The 20,382-nt window shown below is 42.3% G+C and overlaps 2 protein-coding genes across 9 annotated transcripts in view; one reads left to right on the top strand and one right to left on the bottom strand.

Annotated features, from left to right (window-relative positions):
- APAF1 (apoptotic peptidase activating factor 1) overlaps window positions 1–9,484 on the top strand; it is an 89,850-nt gene extending 80,366 nt beyond the window's left edge. The window contains exons 26-27 of the mRNA XM_015152496.3: window positions 964–1,107; window positions 6,474–9,484. Coding sequence (XP_015007982.3) covers window positions 964–1,107; window positions 6,474–6,620 — 291 coding nt within the window. The 3' untranslated portion in view covers window positions 6,621–9,484. The remainder of the gene's footprint in view (window positions 1–963; window positions 1,108–6,473) is intronic.
- The window catches only part of ANKS1B (ankyrin repeat and sterile alpha motif domain containing 1B), a 1,294,913-nt gene continuing 1,281,964 nt past the window's right edge, over window positions 7,434–20,382 (bottom strand). For 3 of the 8 annotated variants that reach the window (XM_028830270.2, XM_028830267.2, XM_028830284.2), the window contains one exon: window positions 18,222–19,852. In XM_028830270.2, coding sequence (XP_028686103.1) covers window positions 19,742–19,852 — 111 coding nt within the window. In that variant the 3' untranslated portion in view covers window positions 18,222–19,741. Of the gene's footprint in view, window positions 9,686–18,221; window positions 19,853–20,382 lie in introns of those variants that run through there. The other 5 variants (XM_028830269.2, XM_028830264.2, XM_077954788.1 and 2 more) reach the window with 2 other exon arrangements.

Consider the following 20,382-nt stretch of genomic DNA (forward strand, 5'->3'; position numbering starts at 1 on the left):
TTTCTAGGGAAATTAAGATTCTTCTGCTTGAGGACTAAGTAACCAACCTTCTCTCTACCAGTCACATAAATGTGTGTCAGCTGAAGTGGCAGGGCTGCTTTGGAAATGTTCATTTTGCTCTGAGTTCGCATCTTTGGATGAATGTGCTCCTTTACCAGTTATGAGACAGTGTTTCATTTTTCAACCACTGCAGGAAAAAATTGTCTGTCTTAAAATTGTGTTATTTAAAAAATTTTTGTTGGTACATTAAAAAAATTTTTTTCTCCCTGATTATTCAGAGTATAGGAAAGTTATTGATTTTTTTATGTATGTGTACTATCTTACTGAACTCTTTTTTTTTTTGGGTTTTTTTTTTTTTTTGAGACGGAGTCTCGCTCTGTCGCCCAGGCTGGAGTGCAGTGGCCGGATCTCAGCTCACTGCAAGCTCCGCCTCCCGGGTTCACGCCATTCTCCTGCCTCAGCCTCCCGAGTAGCTGGGACTACAGGCGCCCGCCACCTTGCCCGGCTAGGTTTTTGGATTTTTTAGTGAGACGGGGTTTCACCGTGTTAGCCAGGATGGTCTCGATCTCCTGACCTCGTGATCCGCCCATCTCGGCCTCCCAAAGTGCTGGGATTACAGGCTTGAGCCACTGCGCCTGGCCTGAACTCTTTCTAATGAGTTTTTCCATTTGGTTCTCTTGGATTTCCTAGGGAGATATTTGCAAATGATGATTTTATTTTCTCTTACCATTTATGCCTCTGTTTCTTTTTCTTATTCTGATGTACCTTTATTTGAAAAATTGGAGCACTGCTTATATATTAAATGTCACTGGAAATAAATGGCAATATTAGCATGTGATAGGATTGTTTATAAAAGTCTAGTAAAATAATTTTAGAATACATATATATGGACATATATATGTTTTAAAACTAGAGAAGCTTCTGGATAACTCTGTTAATGAATTGTGTATCATGTTTATGTAGATATGGAATGTCTCAAACGGTGAGCTTCTTCACTTGTGTGCTCCGCTTTCAGAAGAAGGAGCTGCTACACATGGAGGCTGGGTGACTGACCTTTGCTTTTCTCCAGATGGCAAAATGCTTATCTCTGCTGGAGGATATATTAAGGTAAGAGTTTCCCAAGAACTGTGAAAGAAAATAATAGCCTATATCATACTTTCCAAGCTATTTTCACTTCCTGTTTCTCAGTTGGGCCTTTTACAACCCAGCAGAGTAAAAAGGCTGCTATTCTGGAGGCTGAGGTGGGAGGATAACTCGAGTCTGTGAGGTCAGGGCTGCTTTGAGCCATGATTACCCCATGGCACTCCACCCTGGGTGACAGAGCGAGACCCTGTCTCAAAAAAAAAAAAAAAATCTGGCAGTAAAATGAGTTTGGTAACTAAAAAAAGAACAGAAAAAATATTGAAAACAAAAAAGAACCAGAAAAAAACTTTAAAAAATCATTAAAAGCCAGGCGCGGTGGCTCACGCCTGTAATCCCAGCACTTTGGGAGGCCGAGGCAGGCAGATCACCTGAGGTCACCTGAGGTCAGGAGTTCGAGACCAGCCTGGCCAACATGGCGAAACCCCCTCTCTACTAAAAATACAAAAATTAGCCAGGTGTGGTGGCGCACGCCTGCAGTCCTAGCTACTTGGGAGGCTGAGGCAGGAGAATCACTTGAACCTGGGAAGCAGAGGTTACAGTGAGCTGAGATCCTGAGATCATGCCATTGCACTCCAGCCTAGGCAACAAGAGCAAAACTCTGTCTCAATAATTAATTAATTAATTAAAACGGAAAAAAGGAAAAAAAAGGCAGTTACGGTTATCTCCATTTTGTAGTGATGAAACAGATCCACAGGACTACTTTCCTCAGATCTTGGGGAAGCTTCGGTGACAGTATTAGGGATGCCCTCAGTCCAGAGCTGTCATACTGCCCCATACTAAACTTGGGGCATTAGAATGACTAGCAAGTTGGGTGTTTAACTTAGTTCTGTTTTCCATGTCATTCACAATTAACTATGTTGGTTGAAAATCTTTAAAAAAACATATTTTTGAAATTTCTTCAGTAATAATAGCAGCAGTATATTGCTTTATAGTTTACAAAATGCTTCACTTCCCTCATCTTACTAGCCAGCTTTGTGAGGCTTAAATTTCATTCTTAGTTTGCATGTGAGGAAAATGATTTTCTATGGAGGTTATAACTTTCCTAAAGTTATATAATTAGTGCCGGGTGTGGTGATTCACACCTGTAATCTCAGCACTTTGGGAGGCCAAGGCAGGCAGATCACTTGAGGTCAGAAGTTGAAGACCAGCCTGGCCAAAATGGCAAAACTCTGTCTCTGCTAAAAATAGAAAAATTAGCTGGGTTTTGTGGCGGGCATCTGTAGTCCCAGCTACTTGGGAGGGTGAGACATGAGACTCGCTTGAACCCCGGGGGAGTGGAGGTTGCAGTAAGCTAAGATCGCACCACTGTAGTCCAGCCTGGGCAACAGAGCGAGACTGTCTCAAAAGCAAACAAACAAAAATAAAGTTACATAATTAGTAAATAGAAAAGCCAGGACTCAAACCCAGGTCTCTGCCTCTGTTTTCTCTAGCAAATTGGCTTTTTAAAACTTACTAGCGATTGAGGCCACGATTTGAATGTGTTGTGGTGCTTCAAGGTCATATTTTTGGTGTTTTTTTGATACATCTTTTATGTATCCACTCAAAAAGACTGTGTCGAATGTCCAGTGTGTGCTAAGCTACTGCTGTGTGGCACAATGTTTATGGCTTGGTTCTTGCCTTTCAGCAGCTTACAGTCTATGGGGGAAGCAGGTGGTAAACCAATAAAGTGCCTAAAGTTTAGAAGGGGTCTGGGACATGCTTTCATGAACAGGTGGAAGCACAGAGGAGAGGAGTGAACAGACCAACCTCAGAGAGTTAGCAGAGGCTTCACCTAGAGGGGAATGCTTGAAGTGAATCTTTTGAATAGTGGCTTACTTATAAAAGTGGTAGAAGATGATACTCTGTATCAGCGGTCCCCAACCTTTTTGGCACTAGGGACTGGTTTCCTTGGAAGACAGTTTTTCCACAGATGGGGTGGTGGTGGGAAGTCGGGGGCGGGCAGTGGTTTCAGGATTAAACTGTTCCACCTCAGATCATCAGCATTAGATTCTCGTAAGGAGTGTGCAAGCTAGATCCCTCACACGTGCAGTTCACAGTAGGGCTCCTGCTCCTATGAGAAACTAATGCCACCGCTGATCTGTCAGGAGGTGAAGCTTAGGTGGTAATGTTCACTCACCAGCCGCTCACCTCCTGCCCTGCGGATGGGTTCCTAGAAGGCCACAGACCAGTATCGGTCCATGGCCCGGGGACTGGGGACTCCTCTATATTGGGCTGATCACTTGGACATTCTGGAAGCTTTTTCTTTTTTTTTTTTTTTTGAGACGGAGTCTCGCTTTGTCGCCCAGGCTGGAGTGCAGTGGCCGGATCTCAGCTCACTGCAAGCTCCGCCTCCTGGGTTTACGCCATTCTCCTGCCTCAGCCTCCCGAGTAGCTGGGACTACAGGCGCCCACCACCTCGCCCGGCTAGTTTTTTGTATTTTTAGTAGAGACGGGGTTTCACCATATTAGCCAGGATGGTCTCGATCTCCTGACCTCATGATCCGCCCGTCTCGGCCTCCCAAAGTGCTGGGATTACAGGCTTGAGCCACCGCGCCCGGCCTCTGGAAGCTTTTTCATTTAAAATTGATTCCTAATAAGATCTTATGATACTGTTATTTCTTACTGAAAACATTTAAGTGTAGGAGATGATTCTCATTAATAGTCTAAGGCAGGATAACTGTTTGGAAATATTTGAATGACTGGTGTTTGGTTACATGAGACCCACACGGCTACAATTTTACCACCATAAGAATCTAGCTTATAAAAAAGATAAATTAGAGGACAGTTTAGCTTTATGAAAGGTTATACTAAGGGGTACAAAAATACAGATAAACAAAGGGAGTAATTTCTAGTATTTGATAGTACAGTAGGGAAATTATAGTTAACAATGTATATTTCAAAATAGCGAGAATTATTATAATGTTCCCAACACAAAGAAAAGATAAATGTTTAAGGTGATGGATATCCCAATTATCCTAATTTGATCATTACACATTGTATCACATGTACCCCTAAAATATGTACAGCTATTATATATCAATAAAATTTTTTTAAAAAAGAAAGGATGTGTATTATCCCTTAACAAAGTTTCATTGAAAACACAATTCTGTTTACAAAATGTTGCATTAACCTACATCTTTGTTCAGTTATTAGGAGATCCTGAGAAATGACCACCAATTGTTGTTCTTCAGTGTAAAGATAAACTGGAACTCAGTCTGCTCTGGGGATAATGCTTAGAAGAGAGTCGTTGCTGTCTGTGTTGGAAGCTGGGGAGTCTTTGGCTATATTAGCTGCTGAAAAATTTAACTGCTCAGCTTTGACACCAAGTTTCTAGAGACCACATCATTTGATTCTCTGACTTCCACAGAATGCCATTACATAATTGAGAGTCTGGCTTATAAGATGTTAAAAAGATCAGTGATCATATTTTCAGAATTCTTGGGGAACCTTGAAATAAAGCAGCAGAATAGGTTTACATACTATAGATGTTATGTCTTAAGGGTGAAAGAACTTCTAGCCTATATATTTAGTTTGTATATTTAAATGACAATCAGGCTGCCTTTGCTTTCTGGTTTGATTACTAGCTTATTCAACTGATTATGATATAACCCAGCCTGCATCTACCCAGCATGATAATGAGACTATCCAAAAGCACAGAGCAAATTAAAAGTAAAAAGGAACAGCTGCTGTAGTGTCCAAGAAAATAGGCCTTTTGAGCCTGTTTACTTTAGAATCCAAGCTGTATAAATTGAATGCCAGTAAGATAAAGAAGGTATCCAGAAGCTAAAAAGTTCTTAACTTCCAAATTATTCCTAAGTGAAAAAATAATTTAGTTGTTTGCCTGCATTATGCCACAGAGTACATACTGAGTGACAAGAAATTCACAATAGTTCTTGCACAGGAAGGGAAAGCTGATCTGAAGTATGGAATGCATAGTGATAAATGGTGGTGTGCCATGACTTGGTGGCAGCAGAGTGTAATGGTTGGGAGAGTGGGCTTTGGCCTTGAGATAGGCTGCCTGAGTTCAAAGCCTGGCTCTGCCACTCATTAGCTTTGTGACCTTGCACAAGATTGTTTAACTTCTGTGCCTTGATTTTCTTATCTGTAAAATTGCTGTAATGATAATGCCTAACTCATTTCAGAGATTTCCCGTATACCTCTTTCCCCCACAAATACATAGCCTCTCCCATTATGAACATCCCCCTCCAGATATGTGCATTTGTTAGAATTGATGGATCCACATTGACACATCATTACCACCCAAAGTCCACAGTCAGGATTTGCTCTTGGTGGTGTACATTTTTTGGGTAGTTGAACTAAGTGATCACTGAGGGCCTTAGTGACTGAAAACAAATGAATCTCAGGTTGGTGGAATGTGCTTGATTACATTGTTATTTTACAAAGCAAACTTGTGAGTTCTGGAAAATCCCAAGTTAGTGCATGCTGCTTCAGTGAGGTTTACCAAAGTCCATTGGGTATACTTTTAGCAGTTACTATTACTAATAGTGAACATGCATACTTGACCCACTCACATGGGAAAGACAGAATGCTAGGTACTGCCATAGGCACAAAGGTGGGTGAGACTATTATTGTGTTCATAATACTCAGGATCATGGTGAGCTTGAAGCCTTTTCAGAAGAAGTTTACGTGTATTGTCTCTTGCCCCCATTTTAGCTGTGACATTGATGGGTAAACTTTATGATTCCAATTTTTAAATGAATATAAATATTATTAGCAAATTCAGTGATTGGGAAGGAAAGGAAGGACTTGGCTAGAGCCCTTGCTATGTTTGAGATGTTCAATGTTTGCTTAGTAAATAAATAATGTAGATTATTTTATAAAGAAACTTGGTCAAGGGCTTTTGCATCACACCTGGGGAAAGGGAAGATTCAGTGGAGAGAACATTGTTTCCTGTAGCCCATATTATGGATAGTTTGGGTCTCTGTCAGCATACCAGTCTGTGTCTGCAAAGGGGCATTTGAGTGAAGAGAGGGGCAATCTTCTGCCCATTCTCCCGAGAAGGACATGCAGACAAGAGAGTTGAGTCTGGCCACTGCCGTAATGGATTCTGTAGCTTCCTGTCTGCAGCTCTCAAGCAGGCTGTGTGTTTCTCCAGCATGACTCACAGTTGGAGTTAGGTGTAGGTGGAGCAGTGAGGCCATCACTAGTGTTCATCAGGAAAAGGCTGACCCGGTTGAACAGTATATTCAGCATTAAACCCAAGACATTTTCCTCCTGTTTGCTTTGAGTTTGGTTGCGGGGAGGACATAGGGCAGAGGATCTGCTGGCGCTATGAATTGTCACACAGTGTAATTATCAATCTAATGAGAATTTTATTTTTCTCTGAACAGTGGTGGAACGTTGTCACTGGGGAATCCTCACAGACCTTCTACACAAATGGAACCAATCTTAAGAAAATACATGTGTCCCCTGACTTCAAAACATATGTGACTGTGGATAATCTTGGTATTTTATATATTTTACAGACTTTAGAATAAAATAGTTAAGCATTAATGTAGTTGAACTTTTAAAAATTTTGAATTGGAAAAAAATTCTAATGAAACTCTGATATCAACTTTTTATAAAGCTCTGAATTGTTTTGCAGTATTGCATTCATTACAAAAGTGTTTGTGGTTGGATGAATAATATTAATGTAGCTTTTTCCCAAATGAACATACCTTTAATCTTGTTTTTCATGATCATCATTAACAGTTTGTCCTTAAGATGCAAATGAAAATGTGAATACATACCTTGTTGTACTGTTGGTAATTCTGTCTTGATGCATTCAAAATGGTTGCCATAATTAATGAGAAGAATTTGGAGGAAATTTGTATTTTAATACTGTCTGTATTTATTACTGTTATGCAGGCTGTGCCTCAGGGTAGCAGTGGTCTGCTTTTTGAACCACACTTACCCCAAGGGGGTATTGTTCTCCCAAATACAATCTTAAGAGATTTTTTGCACTCTTTAAATTTGCTGTAAAAATATTGTGTCTGTGTGCATAGTCTGCGGCATTTCCTTTAATAGACTCAATAACTGAGTCTTGGATTTAGCAGGCCCCATTTTTTTTTTTTTGGGAGACTGGGTCTCGCTCTGTTGCTAGGCTGGAGTGAGGTGGCACGATCTCAGCTCACTGCAACCGCTACCTCCTGGGTTCAGCGATTCTCCTGCCTCAGCCTCCCGAGTAGCTGGTACTACAGGTGTGTGCCACCACGCCTGGCTAATTTTTGTATTTTTAGTAGAGACGGGATTTCACCATGTTGGCCAGGATGGTCTCGATCTCTTGACCTCATCATCTGCCTGCCTTGGCCTCCCAAAGTGCTGAGATTACAGGCGTGAGCCACCGTGCCTGGCCAGGCTCCTTCTCTTTTAATGGAGACAGGGTCTTGCGCTATCACCCAGGCTGGAGTGCAGTGGCATAATCATACCTCATTGCAGCCTCAAACTCCTGGATTCAGACAATCCTCCTGCCTCGGCCTCCCAAGTAGCTGAGACTACAGGCACGAGCCACCACACCCAGTTAATTTTAAAATTTTCTTGTAGAGACAGTGTCTCCCTATTTTGCCTAGGCTGGTCTTGAACTCTTGGCCTCAAGTAATCCTCCTGCCTCAGCCTCCCAAATTGTTGGGATTATAGATGTGAGCCACTGGTCTGGCCTTCAGCAGTTCTTTTTGTGAAGTAAAACTTGTATGTTGGAAAGAGTAGATTTTATTGGTCTACCCTTTTCTCACTGTAGCTGCTGGCAGCCCTGTGCCATATCTGGACTCTAGTTGTCAGTATTTGAGTTGGACACTATTCCTGCTCCCTCTGGTTTCTTACATATCAAACTTATTACTTGAATGAACCTGATCTTTCCTAATCCTCACTTTTTTCTTTTTTAAAAAGCAGTTTCTCCACTGCTAAATGTTAGTCATTGAGTTGGGGCCAATTTTAATCATAAGTCTTAATAAGATTTTTCTAAGATATGTGAAATAGTAAAACAATTTTCATCTAATTCCATTTACTTTTAAATGAATGGCATTGTGAATGCCATTCTTTTAGTGAATTTCAGGAGAGTTCTCTGGTTTTCTGCGTAGTTCCAGAAGAGTCACTGTAACTCTAGAAGATTAACCTTCCAAACAACCTATTTTCCTTTCCCTTTTCTCTCTTCTTCCTTTCCTTCCTTCTTTCCTTTCTCTTCTTTTATTTCCAGGCTTAATCAGGAAAAATTGCTTTTGACAGGGGAAAAAACTCAGTAACTTGCTATTTTTGACCTCCTGATCAGAAACTTTAGTTGAAGCTTAAATCTAAAGAAACATTTTCTCTGAAATATATTATTAAGGGCAATGGAGATAAATTAATAGTCGACGTGGTTCCCAGAAAAAATAATCAAAATTCAAAGATTTTTTTTTGTTTCTGTAACTGGAACTAAAATGATTACTAGTGTCAATAGCAGATAACTTGTTTTTATTTTTGGTGCATATTAGTATAACTGTGGGGTAGGTCGGGGAGAGGGTAAGGGAATAGATCACTCAGATGTATTTTAGATAAGCTATTTAGCCTTTGATGGAACCATAAATACAGTGAATGCAACCTTTTGCATTGTTAAGGAGGCTTTTGTTTTTAAGTGGTGGATCGAGGAGCTAGTTTACAGGCTTACTGTGATTTAAGCAAATGTGAAAAGTGAAACCTTAATTTTATCAAAAGGAGTTTCTGTAAATGGTATGTCTCCTTAGAATACGCAAATCATAATTTTATTTGTACACACTGTTTTGGGGCTCATCTCACATATAGCTCAGAGCATAAAGTATTACCTTTTGGAATTAAAAGCCACTGACTGTTAAAGTATAACAACACACATCAATTTTTTAAAAAGCCTTGAATGGCCTTTGTCTTAAAAAGAAATGAAGAGCCGGGTGCGGTAGCACGTGCCTGTAATCCCAGCTCCTTGGGAGGCTAAGACAGGAGGATTCCTTGAGCCCTGGAGTTGGAGTCCAGCCTGGGTGACATAGCAAGACCCTGTCTTAAAAGAAAAATGGGAAGAAAGACAAGGTAACATGAAGAAAGAAGAGACACCTAATATGATGGAGCTGCAAATTTCATGGCAGTTCATGCAGTTAGTCAAGAGGAGGATTTTGTTTTGTAGTTTGCAGATGAGCATTTTTAAAGCATTTTCCCTTGCTGTATTTGTTTTGTATTAGAAATTACATTGGACTTTGTATATATAAAATTTTTTTTACATTATATGTCTCTTGTATGTTTTGAAACTCTCTTGTATTTATGATATAGCTTATATGATTTTTTTTTGCCTTGGTATACATTTTAAAATATGAATTTAAAAAATTTTTGTAAAAATAAAATTCACAAAATTGTTTTGAAAACATTTTTGGACTGTTTCATTCTTTGCTTGTCATTTATCTGTTGATTAGACCACTAAAGTCAAAGATTCAAGCTGAATCCATCAACCTTTCTATCTAGGCTTTATCAGCTATATGTAAATTCAATTCTATCAAAATTTTCTGAGTGCCTCCTCATTGTGTCTCTCTGATGGTTCCTGCCCGGTGTGGCTGGCATGAAGAAGATCCTGTAAAAAAGAGAATTCATTTATTTATTGACTTAGTTTGTTCATGCATTGGTTTAATAAATATTGAGATGTACCATGTGCCTGGCATTGTTGTAGGTATTGGGAATACAGGAGTGAGCAAAACAGAATTCTTGCTCTACAGCAGTTAAGGGCCAGGGAGAGACAGAAAAAGTAAATAAGTAAAATCTATAGTGAGTTTGGTGGTATGTACAAGCGGAGGGGAAGGGGTTACAGTTTTAGATGGACTGGCTCTTTCAGAAGCTGACACTTGTACAGACCTGAAAGATGTGAGGAAGTGAGCTATGCATCTGTCGGGAAACCATTCTGAAGGGTACAGCAGGTGCAGACTCCATGGGTTCGTGTATTCTGGGAGCAGCTAGGTGGCCCATGTGGCTGGAGAAGGGTGAGTGTGGGGAGTCTAACAGGAGAGGTGGGCAGAAAGGAATTGGGGTAGCACCAGAGGCAGCCTCTTAGGCCACAGTAAGGACTTCACTTTTGACTCGGAGCCAGTGTAGGAGGTTTGAGCAGTGGAGTGATATGATTTAAGCTTTAATGAATCATCCAGGCAGTGGGAATCAATTGAAAGGGGAACCAGTGAGAAGCTTTTGTAATCATCCGGACAAAATGAAGGTGGGCCAGACTAGGGTGGCAGCAGCAGAGCTTGTGACAAGTTGGATTCTGGACATATTTTGAAGATAAGAGTTAATAGGATTTGCTGATGGATTGGATAAAGGTTGTGAGAGAGACAAGAAAAGAATGATGCAAGGTTTTAGCCTGAGCAACTGGAAGAAGAGAGTTGCTGTCAGCTGAGATGAAGAAGACAATGAAAGCAGCTTTGCGGACACAGTAAGTTTGAGATGCCCGTTAGACATCCAGGTGGGGATGCTGAGTAGGCGGGATGCAAGGCTCTGGAGTTCATGGGAAAGCACCACGCTGGAGGTAGAAATCTGAGAGTCATCAGTGAATTGATGATATTTAAAATCAGAGGACTAGATGAAATCAGCAGTGAAGTGGGTGTAGATAGAAGACAGGGGGCCCCGAGACTGAGTCCAGGGCAGTCTGGAGATCAGTGGGATGAGGGATAAGCCCAGGAGAGTGAAAAGGACCAGCAGAGAGACTAAGACTTGCAAATTAGTGTGGTAAGTACAGTGAATGCAGCAGGCATGGACCCCTTAACTTAGTGTCTTCTTGGCTGGAGTCCTTGAGCAGGCTGCTTATACACCCACCTATCTGTCCTGTACGCCTTGAGTGTCTATGTGCCACACACTGTTTTAAGCAGCAGAGGAAGCAATAAATAAATACATTTTAGTTGTTGAGAGATCATGGGGACAACAGATGATAAGAAAACAGGACAGTATCAGCAGTTGTCTTATCTGAAAAATGAGGATCCGTTTCTCCCTCTGGATTGTTGTAGGATTTAATGAGATAAAGCTTGTGAAGCACTTATCTCATTGCCTGCACTACGACAGTGCTCAGGGGACATTCTGCAATGCCATTTGAGCCCCCTCCTCTTTGCCTGGCAACAGCCCCAGCTGCCATCTCTGCCTCCACTTGTGCCCCTCTGCATGATCTTTCTAGAGCACTCATCTGAGTCACATTAAACTTCTCTGTTTAAACTTTGTGTTTACACTTCTGTTTAAACCCTGGACCTGCTCCGAGTTCTCTTCTGTAGCTTTGTGTATGCTGTTTTCTCTATGCTGTCCTCTCACCAATTTTCTTTTTCCCCTAACTCCCTATGTTTCACAAATTCTTTGAGATGACCCTCAAGGGCTGAAGGGCTGCCCTGCCCTCTCCTAGCATTCTCTTTTCTCTGTCATGGCTTTTCTTATTTTGGAATTGCTTGCTTATTGAGGTCCCCAGTAAATCATAAGCTCCTTGAAAGCCAGGACTGTACAGTCTAACATGAGCCTCGCATTGCAATAAGGGCCTCAGTAAACACTTGTTGGATGACTGGAATTCATCTCCAGAGTTCCATGGGATGAATCTGCCCACGTGTTCATGACACAGTCTACGTTCTCCCCTTCCATGAGGATATCATGAGACTGTCAAATGCAGTTGTAGCATATCACCAGCATTTTATCTTGCCGTTTTAGTTTGGCCTTTTTCTGTGAAACATCATTAGGGGAAAGTAAAACTTTACTTGGATAAAAGAGGTTTGCTACCAAATTATATAAAATGAATAAACATATCCCTGGAGTGTTTAAGTCAGCAAGTATGGCCGTCTATTATTCCACAAACGCTTTATATTATAATTTACTCACTGACCTGTAGCGAAGGAGAAAATGATTTTCTAATAATTCTTAGTCTCTGAAGATTGTCACTGGAATACATTCCTTGCTCATAACCACTCCCCTTAGGACCATGGATATCCTATACAGTTACTAAAACGCCTGAATTAGAAAATCCGCTGCTCTTGGGCTATGAGTTTAACTACAGAACTACTGTATATGCTCACATGAGAGGGGCAGAAGAAGGGGGTCGGTCGCATTTGAGACGCAGCAGAGACCAGGCCTTTGAAGTCATCTGGCACCAAGAAGGACTTGCTCCTGAGTCAAGTGATGTGAGAAAACCAGAACTTGGGAAATTCTCATTTCAATTAAGATTCAGGAAAACAAGTCGCTGGTGTTCACTGTAAATTCATTTATGAGGTCAGTCCCTCAGGACTGGGAATGCTCCTTATCACAGAGAAATGAATAGAAAAATCTGCCTCTGTAATTTCCATCACCCAGGGCTGGAATATGTAACTAGAGAGGGTGGTTGAGGCCTGAGTTTGGGCCTGAGTTTGGGTCTGGGGGTTCAGAGCAACTGATCAAACTGGAAAATACTGAGCACGTGAGTGGAGACTCCTGCTCAGTACCGAGGTGGCTGTTCTGAGGAGCGGGAGCACACGTTCACATTCAATCAAATGTTTATCACTGCTCAACTCTCATTTATCTTCACAGGAGTTGAGTGGATCTGCAGACTGCAGCTTCAGTTTTTAGAGGAAGAACTAAACCCCAGCAGCTAATTGGTGACAAAGCCAGGGCTAGAATCCAAATCTGCCATTCTTTATAGACAGGCCAAGACTCTTAGGCTTGTAAGTCGCCTGTCAGTTACAACTGGAAGTAGAATACTCCTAGGTTTAGCGGCAGATGACATCAGCCTAGGGGTCATAAGGCTTGGTTTCACTAGCTAGGGAAGGTCATCCATTAGCTTATGTGATGGTTTTGGAGACGTTCTTATATTCACCTTCAATTAGCAGTGGGCCCTTCACTAAGCCCTTCACCTTGGGCTTATTGCCCTACTCTCTGTCAATTAACCTCTGGAGACACACCAAGTCTTTTAGAAGGAAGGAAGGAAGGGAGCTACTATTTTTTAAGGGCCTTTTTTGTGCCAAGCCCACAGGCTGGGCACTTTCCATACATTATTTAACTGAATCATAACAGTGCTGCAAGGTGTTATCTCTCTTTCATAGGTGGGGAAACAGATGCAGAGAGGTTAGGTTTCCAGGGCCCCACAGCAAAGTGGTAGAGCTGGGTTCTGGTCCACGGCCTTCTGTCTCCACTGGGTAACACTCCCTGTACCTTCTCATTGAAGCCCCTGGGCTGGAGGGTCCAAGAGCATCACTTCAGTTCTGCATTTCATTCATTACCCACTTGCATCAGGACAGATACATCGCTACTAAGCTCTCAGAGAAGACACCAGATGCTGTCTGCTCCCGAGGAGCTTCTACTTTTGGTAGTCGGATTAACTTGTATCTGTGCCTGTAGAGATTGCTCTTTGGAAAAAGCAGCAGGAACATTCTGATAGAAGGCAATGGACAGGAGAGGTGGGTTGGAATGAATTGGATTTGCCAGCACCTGGCCGCTGCCCAACCTGCTCTCAATTCTCGGATGATTCAGGCATTGAGCAGGGAAGGTAGCAGAGCTACTGTTGCCTTCCCTTTGGAGAAGCCTGTTTCTACTTTGAAACTCTTAAGGGATTCATTTCAAATTAGTGGCAGCCTGGGTTAGTGGATCTATGTGCTTTCTTCTGCCATCTTGATTTCATCTCCCCCCTTCTCCTTTTCCTTTCATTTGAAAAGATGCAGCCCCTTAGAGCCTCACTTTCCTGATTTGTCAAATAGGGAGCCTAATGTACAAGGCTTTTGTGGGGCTTAGAAAAATATGTCAAGAATCTGACACGGATCTCAATAAACAGCATAATAATTATTTGTCCCAGTTACAAACCCCCATTCCTGTACTGCCCAAATCTCCATGATTTACAAATTAGAACCCTGCTGCTTCTGCTCCATGGCAGACACCTTGCTCCAGGCACCCTCCTCTACCACCTCCTTCTCCTTATGGCCATTGGCTTTTAGGAGACAGACACTGCTTAGCGGGAAAGCTGTCACCTGCTTTCTTCTGAACTATCCCAAACTTGATTCTCTTTGGGCAATGCATACACCCATCAGGTGGTAAGGAGGACTGGGAACGAGGGGAGAAAAGACCCTGGGCTTGTTGCTGGCGCCAGTAGGTTGGGAGCGTGGTGGTATATGTGTGGCTTTGGCTGTCAAGTGGATCTAAGTTCAACCCTAACTACACTAACTTTCCAGCTGTGTGACTTCAGCAAATGGGTTCATCTCCTCAAGGATTCACTTCCTAGGGAGCCTTTAAATTTCCCCGGGTGATTCCAGTGTGCAGCGGAGGTTGAGAGCCAGTGCCCTCTACTCTCACCCCTGATGCCCAACCAAGTCATTGCCAGTCTCCTCCTTTAGCATCACCCATGGTGCTGCGATGTCTGCTGATGCAGCATGCCTCTTTGTGCCTGCTCTGCCCGTAACATTCTCAGGAGCTTGCTGGGCAGCACAGATGTTTGGTGTGCATATTAACACAGCTGTGGGGATCTTTCCTGCTCAGGTTTGGTGGCTAATTTATAGAGCAATTCTGTCAGGATTATCATCAATCCCTCTTACAGGCACTGCTTTCTCTGTTCAAATGTCTCACCTGTGTGTGCTTGTGTTTGCCTTTTAGCTATTATTGTGATGATTCCCACTGTAGTAGACACTGCCAGTGACCACTACAATATCCAATCTCCTCCTTTTCCTCACTAACAACCCCTGCATTGTTGGGGGCTGCAGTGTGCTCAGCTAAAACTAACGATTGCAGTCACATTTTCCATCCTCCTATGCAGGGGTAGCCAATGAGCTGTACGCAGAAGTTGTGGGGTGGAGCTTCCAGGAAAGCTCTTAAAAGTTTGCCTTATTCAGCTAGACAATGCTTCCATCCTATGGTCCTTACCATCTTTTCTAATGCCTGGAATATGTGTGTGCTGGAGGATGCTCCAGCAGCCATTTTGTGACAATGAGGCATTCTTGAGGCTAAAAGCCACTTCCAAAGGATGGCAGAGTAGAAATACGGAAGGATCTTGAGATTTCAATGATATTATAAAGCTACAATTCCAGCTCTGTACTGCCTATCTCTGAAGTTCATGTTACATGAGGGAAAATTCAACCCCTACCTCGTTTAAGAGATTGTTATTGCTGGTCTTTGCTACTAGTCCTTTAGTTCAATTCCTAACTGATACTCCCCAAAACAAACCTAGTGAATAACAGCAATTCAACAAATGTCACCGACCCCTGAATCTCTGCCTCCTCTACCCACTCACCCCAGCCACAAACACTCTGTTTTCCTGATGAGTAACTGGGTATCTAGCTGTGAGGTTGCTGAAGCTTCGTGGAATCTCAGAAAGTCATAAAGCTACTAAACGAGTTCACAAACAAGTGATGCATAGACCACACCCAGCCCACAGATGAGTTCTGTGTGGCTCACACTTATTTTTTAAAACAGAGTTTGCTGCCAACGCTTCAAAACCCAATGATTTTGCATAAAATCCAGATTTATTAGAAAATCTGTGGACCTTTCTGCCTGGCAACAACCATCTGCAACTCGGCAGCGGTTGCCCCTGAGATGAGTCACAGTTCCCACCCCACTCACTCATGTCACCTATATGGCTTGGAAGGCATGTGAGTTTGCAACCTGCTCAAAGCCACACCCCAGAAACGGCCTGCTAAAATGGGATTCCAGAATCCACTTGCACCTTTCGTCTTTCTCAGTCTCCCCTGACTCAACACAGCACACTGGCATTGTTTTTTTTCCTCTCAGAAAACTGAGCATGCACTTTTGAGAATCAGAGAGAAATCCGCCTCTCAAATGTCAGAAAACAGCTGATGCTGCCTCTTACTTGGGGGCCTCTTGACTTCCCATGTGTCTTACTGCCACTTGAGAGGGAGGGCTGCAGGCAGGCAGGCTCCCTGGGGAGCAGCTGTTGGGATGCTTGATTGAGGCACTGCGACATCCAGAGGACAATTAAATTGGGTATTGAATATGAGTTGCTTTGCATGGTTTTTATTACCACATCGTGAGCTGACTTTGGTTGTAAAATCTGACTCCCATCTCTTGCTCTTACTGTGGTGATGAGACAGAACTTCAAGATGTCCTAAATAGCAGGGCTTGGAACATGTCCATTAGCTCATCTGTACTCTGATACCTGCGTTCCTCCACGGTCTGAACCAAGTTAGGAGCCCTGATTAAACCTCCGTGGCTGCAGTCGCCACCTTCCGCCGGGTGACCCCATTGGAGATGGCAAATGAAGGATCTCTTATTTCAGCCTGATGTGTAAGTCTTCACATCACTGGTCATTAACTACTCTTGGAAAATTAAATGCCCATGCAGCTTTTTTTTCCCCCCCAAATATAGGTCTCTGAGGTTTTGGAGAGAAAAACAACTGTTTTAATAATAATTTGTAGCTATGATTTTTGATGACTTGCACACTGAGTACAATATGTTGGCTGTAGAATGATCACCTTTGCAGAAGCAACTCTAAGGAAACTGACGCCATGCTAAGCACAGAGTGAGTTCTCAATAAGTAGACTGACTTGAGCTGAAGACAGAAACAGTTAAGTAGAGGTGGCATTCCCCTGGTTGGCACCAAGGTCTCAGGATTATTTCAACCACAAAAATAAGTTCCAGCTCCTAGCTACTAACGGAGTCACAATATGCAGCATGGTGACGGTCAAAAGGCCTGAGCAAGTTCAAAGCACCGTCTCTGCTTGCTTTGGAACTGGTTTCTGTGGGAAGCAGGACTCTGTTGGTGGGGCAGGCAGATGCTTGTGTCCATTTGCCTAGAGGCACGGACAGCAGTAAATGTGGGGCTGCCTGGCTGACTGTTGGGGAGAAAGGACTGGAGCATGGAGTGGCTCAGCAGGGCCTTGCTGCATGTAGGCTCTGCGCTGGCTGTGTTGGCTAGTCGCCCAACTTTATTTCAAAAAATGTTTCGAACCTTCAGATCGACTAGCCTATCTAAAAAGAGAACTTAGAAATTTATTTTTTTTTTTTTAAGTCTTCTTCCTACAGATTTCCTGAAAACGGCCATTATATTCTAATTCTCTTGAGGCTAGACCACTTATCAAATTTTCATTTCTTTTCAGAAATAATTAGGAATGATGCTACCTTGAATCCAGGTGTGAATTTTTATTGATTTTTGAGGATTTGGTCACTTGTTCCTTTATCCAAGCCTGTCTTCTGCTCCATCTTATCCAAACCTTGAACCAGCAATATTCCCAAGTATTCCAACTTGAGAAAATCTTGTGTGTCTTGAGAAAAATCATTTCCATGACTTATTAATGAACTAACTAGGAATAATTTTCATAGGGTTCATTCACTCAAATTTGTCATAGAATACAATTTAATAAGAAATAATTAAATGGAATAATTGAATTCAAGTCCTTTTTTGAGTAATGTTAGCATTCAATGACCCCCCCTGCCCATGGTTATTGAAGTTATCAATGTGTCAAATTTCCCCTTGAAGAAAATCAGCTGCAAATCTCTTCGTCAATGCATGGGCCGACTCTCGTCTGCCCCCTGTAGGCCTAGTCCTTCCTTTTTCCTGCCCTGCGCTGGTCTATGGGGCTGCTGTGTGTGTAGGAAAAAATGAGAGGACTGATGACCATGTAGATAATGTTTTTCCAAACATACCATCGATGCTGTGCTAACAGTGATCCAGTTTGGTGATCCTTTCTCTTTTAGAGATGCCTGTCTTGACAATTCCTCCGTACAGTCTGCTTTAATATTTAAAAGAAGGCAGTGGGGACTTAGGGCTGAAATTAAAGTTTCAGAGGCCTGTGTATCTTTCTCAGACTGGTTGAACTTGGAACTATGCAACTTTTCTTAACAATTTTGCCAATTAAAAAAGTCCCTTTAGCTGTAGATGCTGAGAAGTCTGGGCCTTTGGTTCTGCTCCTAAATGGGAGTGGGGAAGGTGCTCACAGAACGATGCCAAGCACCACTGCTGTACAACTTCTGTTTTATTTTTGTGTGCTTTTTTTTATAGGATATAAATAATGACAAAAATTACAAAATTTATAACTGGAAGCCCAAGCTTATTTACACATATGCTTCTGTTTCAGCAAAGCTCCTATTGACTTTGCTCCTATACAATTGCCTCCGGGTACCATATTTTAGTGTTATTTAACTCTCATTTTGCTACATACATATCAACAGTGAATAGGCAAAATATATACAAGGAACTGTTCAGTTCAAGTAATTTAATATTGTATTAAAATTCTTCAACACTGAACTAAAACCATATACATTTGTTAGTTTGAAATAAAATGTAGTTATTCTTCAAAACTCACCAACTGATGAATGTAACTGATCATTAGGTTTAAAATAATATCAGTTAATAAAAAAACATTAAGACAATTCCACAATTTATCAATATCGCTATAATGAACTTCAAAATGATTCACAATATGATTGTTAGAACAATATACATTAAAATGTTATTTTTTTCTATAATGATATTGGTACTGTTTATATAATTTGATTCTACATAAATATACATTATGGTATCATACAAATACTCCACAGAGACATTAAAAAATTAAAATACCTTAAAGAAATGTAAGTAAATTTTATTTAATCAAATAGTAAGCAAACTTTTTTTTTGTTTGTCTCAAGAAAAGTTTTATTACTTTGGAATTTCTTCTTTTTTTTGTATTTATTTTTTCTAGAAAAAGAAATTTTTGCAATAGAATTTTATTAACACCTTTCTCAAACAAGGTTTCCATGACAGAAATCTTGACAGCAGGAGCACTAGATTTTTTTTTTTTAACATGTTCTTTAAAACACTGTGAAGATTAAAAAAACAATCTTGGCAGGCTGATGGCTGCCTCAGCACTTTCGGGCCTCCTGCTCTAGGGAGCATCACCACTATTTTGCCACCACTGAGCCAGTCCTCTTGGTAGTAGCAGTAGAAATTTAATTATTTGAAATGAAACCAGAAACATCCCTCACAACTAACCTAGTTTTCTTATCAATGCATTAATGAAACATTCTTATAATAAAAATATTTAATACAAGACACATTTTGCTGTGCATAATAAATTCCTCTGTTTTAAATCATTCTTTCCTTTTGAACCAATCATTCAGTTGAAAGGTTTTCTTTCTCTGACATAGTTGATTACATATAAAATCCACAAATATAGAAATCGGGAAACAGAATCTCCTGGCAATCATATCACGGGAGTTGTTTTTGTCCTTTTGCAATAACTGATACTCAATGATAGAATGATTTTACAGATGCTTTGGAGGTGGGAGGGGTAGTGCTGCTCTGATTTCACCCTTAAGACTGCTGACAGTGAAAACATACTTTTAGGCAGTATTAGAGATCCCCGTTACTTTTTTTTTTTTTTTTTTTTTATAAGAAAAGGTATTATCCCCAAATGAAGCAAAGCAAGTACTGGGGCGGAGTCATCAGAAATACCTTGGGAGGTGGTGGGGAGGGGAGTCGGGAGCATCAGGGAAAACCCATCTCAACTCACGCCTCTCGGGGGTTGCAACCGGAAAGTCTTGCGTTTTCCGTCACTGGTGCAGAAAGAACTTCCCCAGGAATGGCCAGTGGCCTTTCGCCCGTAACAAGGCCGCACGCTCAGAGCAGTCTTCCTCCTGGGCTGGGTGGACGCGGAGGCGCGAAGGAAAGCCTGCTCCGGGACTGCTTGGCGAGCAAGGCACCGCGAGGACAGGAGGACGGTGAGTATCAGAAAATCGTGGTTTCATACTTGGTATTAATGCCCCTCTTGGCTTCTTGGCCCGGCTCCACAATCCACGGTAGATTGGCCAGAGTCTTTTGCTCAGATGGGTCGATCTGCTTTAAAACAGAAAGGCTGATGCCTGTTATACGGTCGCCGCGCGGGTGCGCGCATGCACGCGGACGCCGCTGGCGAACCCACGCGAGGCCCCGCGCCCCAGGCCGGGGGCGGCGATGCTGGTCTAGGCGGCTCGCGGGCTCACTCTTTGGACACCCATTTACCGCACACCGACTCTCTGCAGGGCACCCTGAGGGTGACGGTGAATGAGGCACAGCCCTTGCCCTTGTGAGCACACAGATGGGGAGCAGACAGGCGGATTTCAGTGCTGAGAGGTGAGATACGAGGGGAAGAGAGGGCACCATGTAGGCACACACACCTTGGGAGCCAGGGGGGCTTCATGGAGGAGGTGAATCAGGCCATGCCACTCCTCGGCTCTCACTCTCCAGTGGTTTCCATCAGTCAGTCAGAACAAAACCCGAACTCCTCACCGTGACCTCCAGTACCCCTGCCCACCTGATTTTTCTGCTCCAGCCACATAGCTTCCATGCTCTTCCTGCCCACCAAGCCCATGTCCAGGGCCTCTGCGCTC

The sequence above is a fragment of the Macaca mulatta genome, chromosome 11 (assembly GCF_049350105.2).
Source record: "Macaca mulatta isolate MMU2019108-1 chromosome 11, T2T-MMU8v2.0, whole genome shotgun sequence".
Classification (NCBI taxonomy): domain Eukaryota; kingdom Metazoa; phylum Chordata; class Mammalia; order Primates; family Cercopithecidae; genus Macaca; species Macaca mulatta.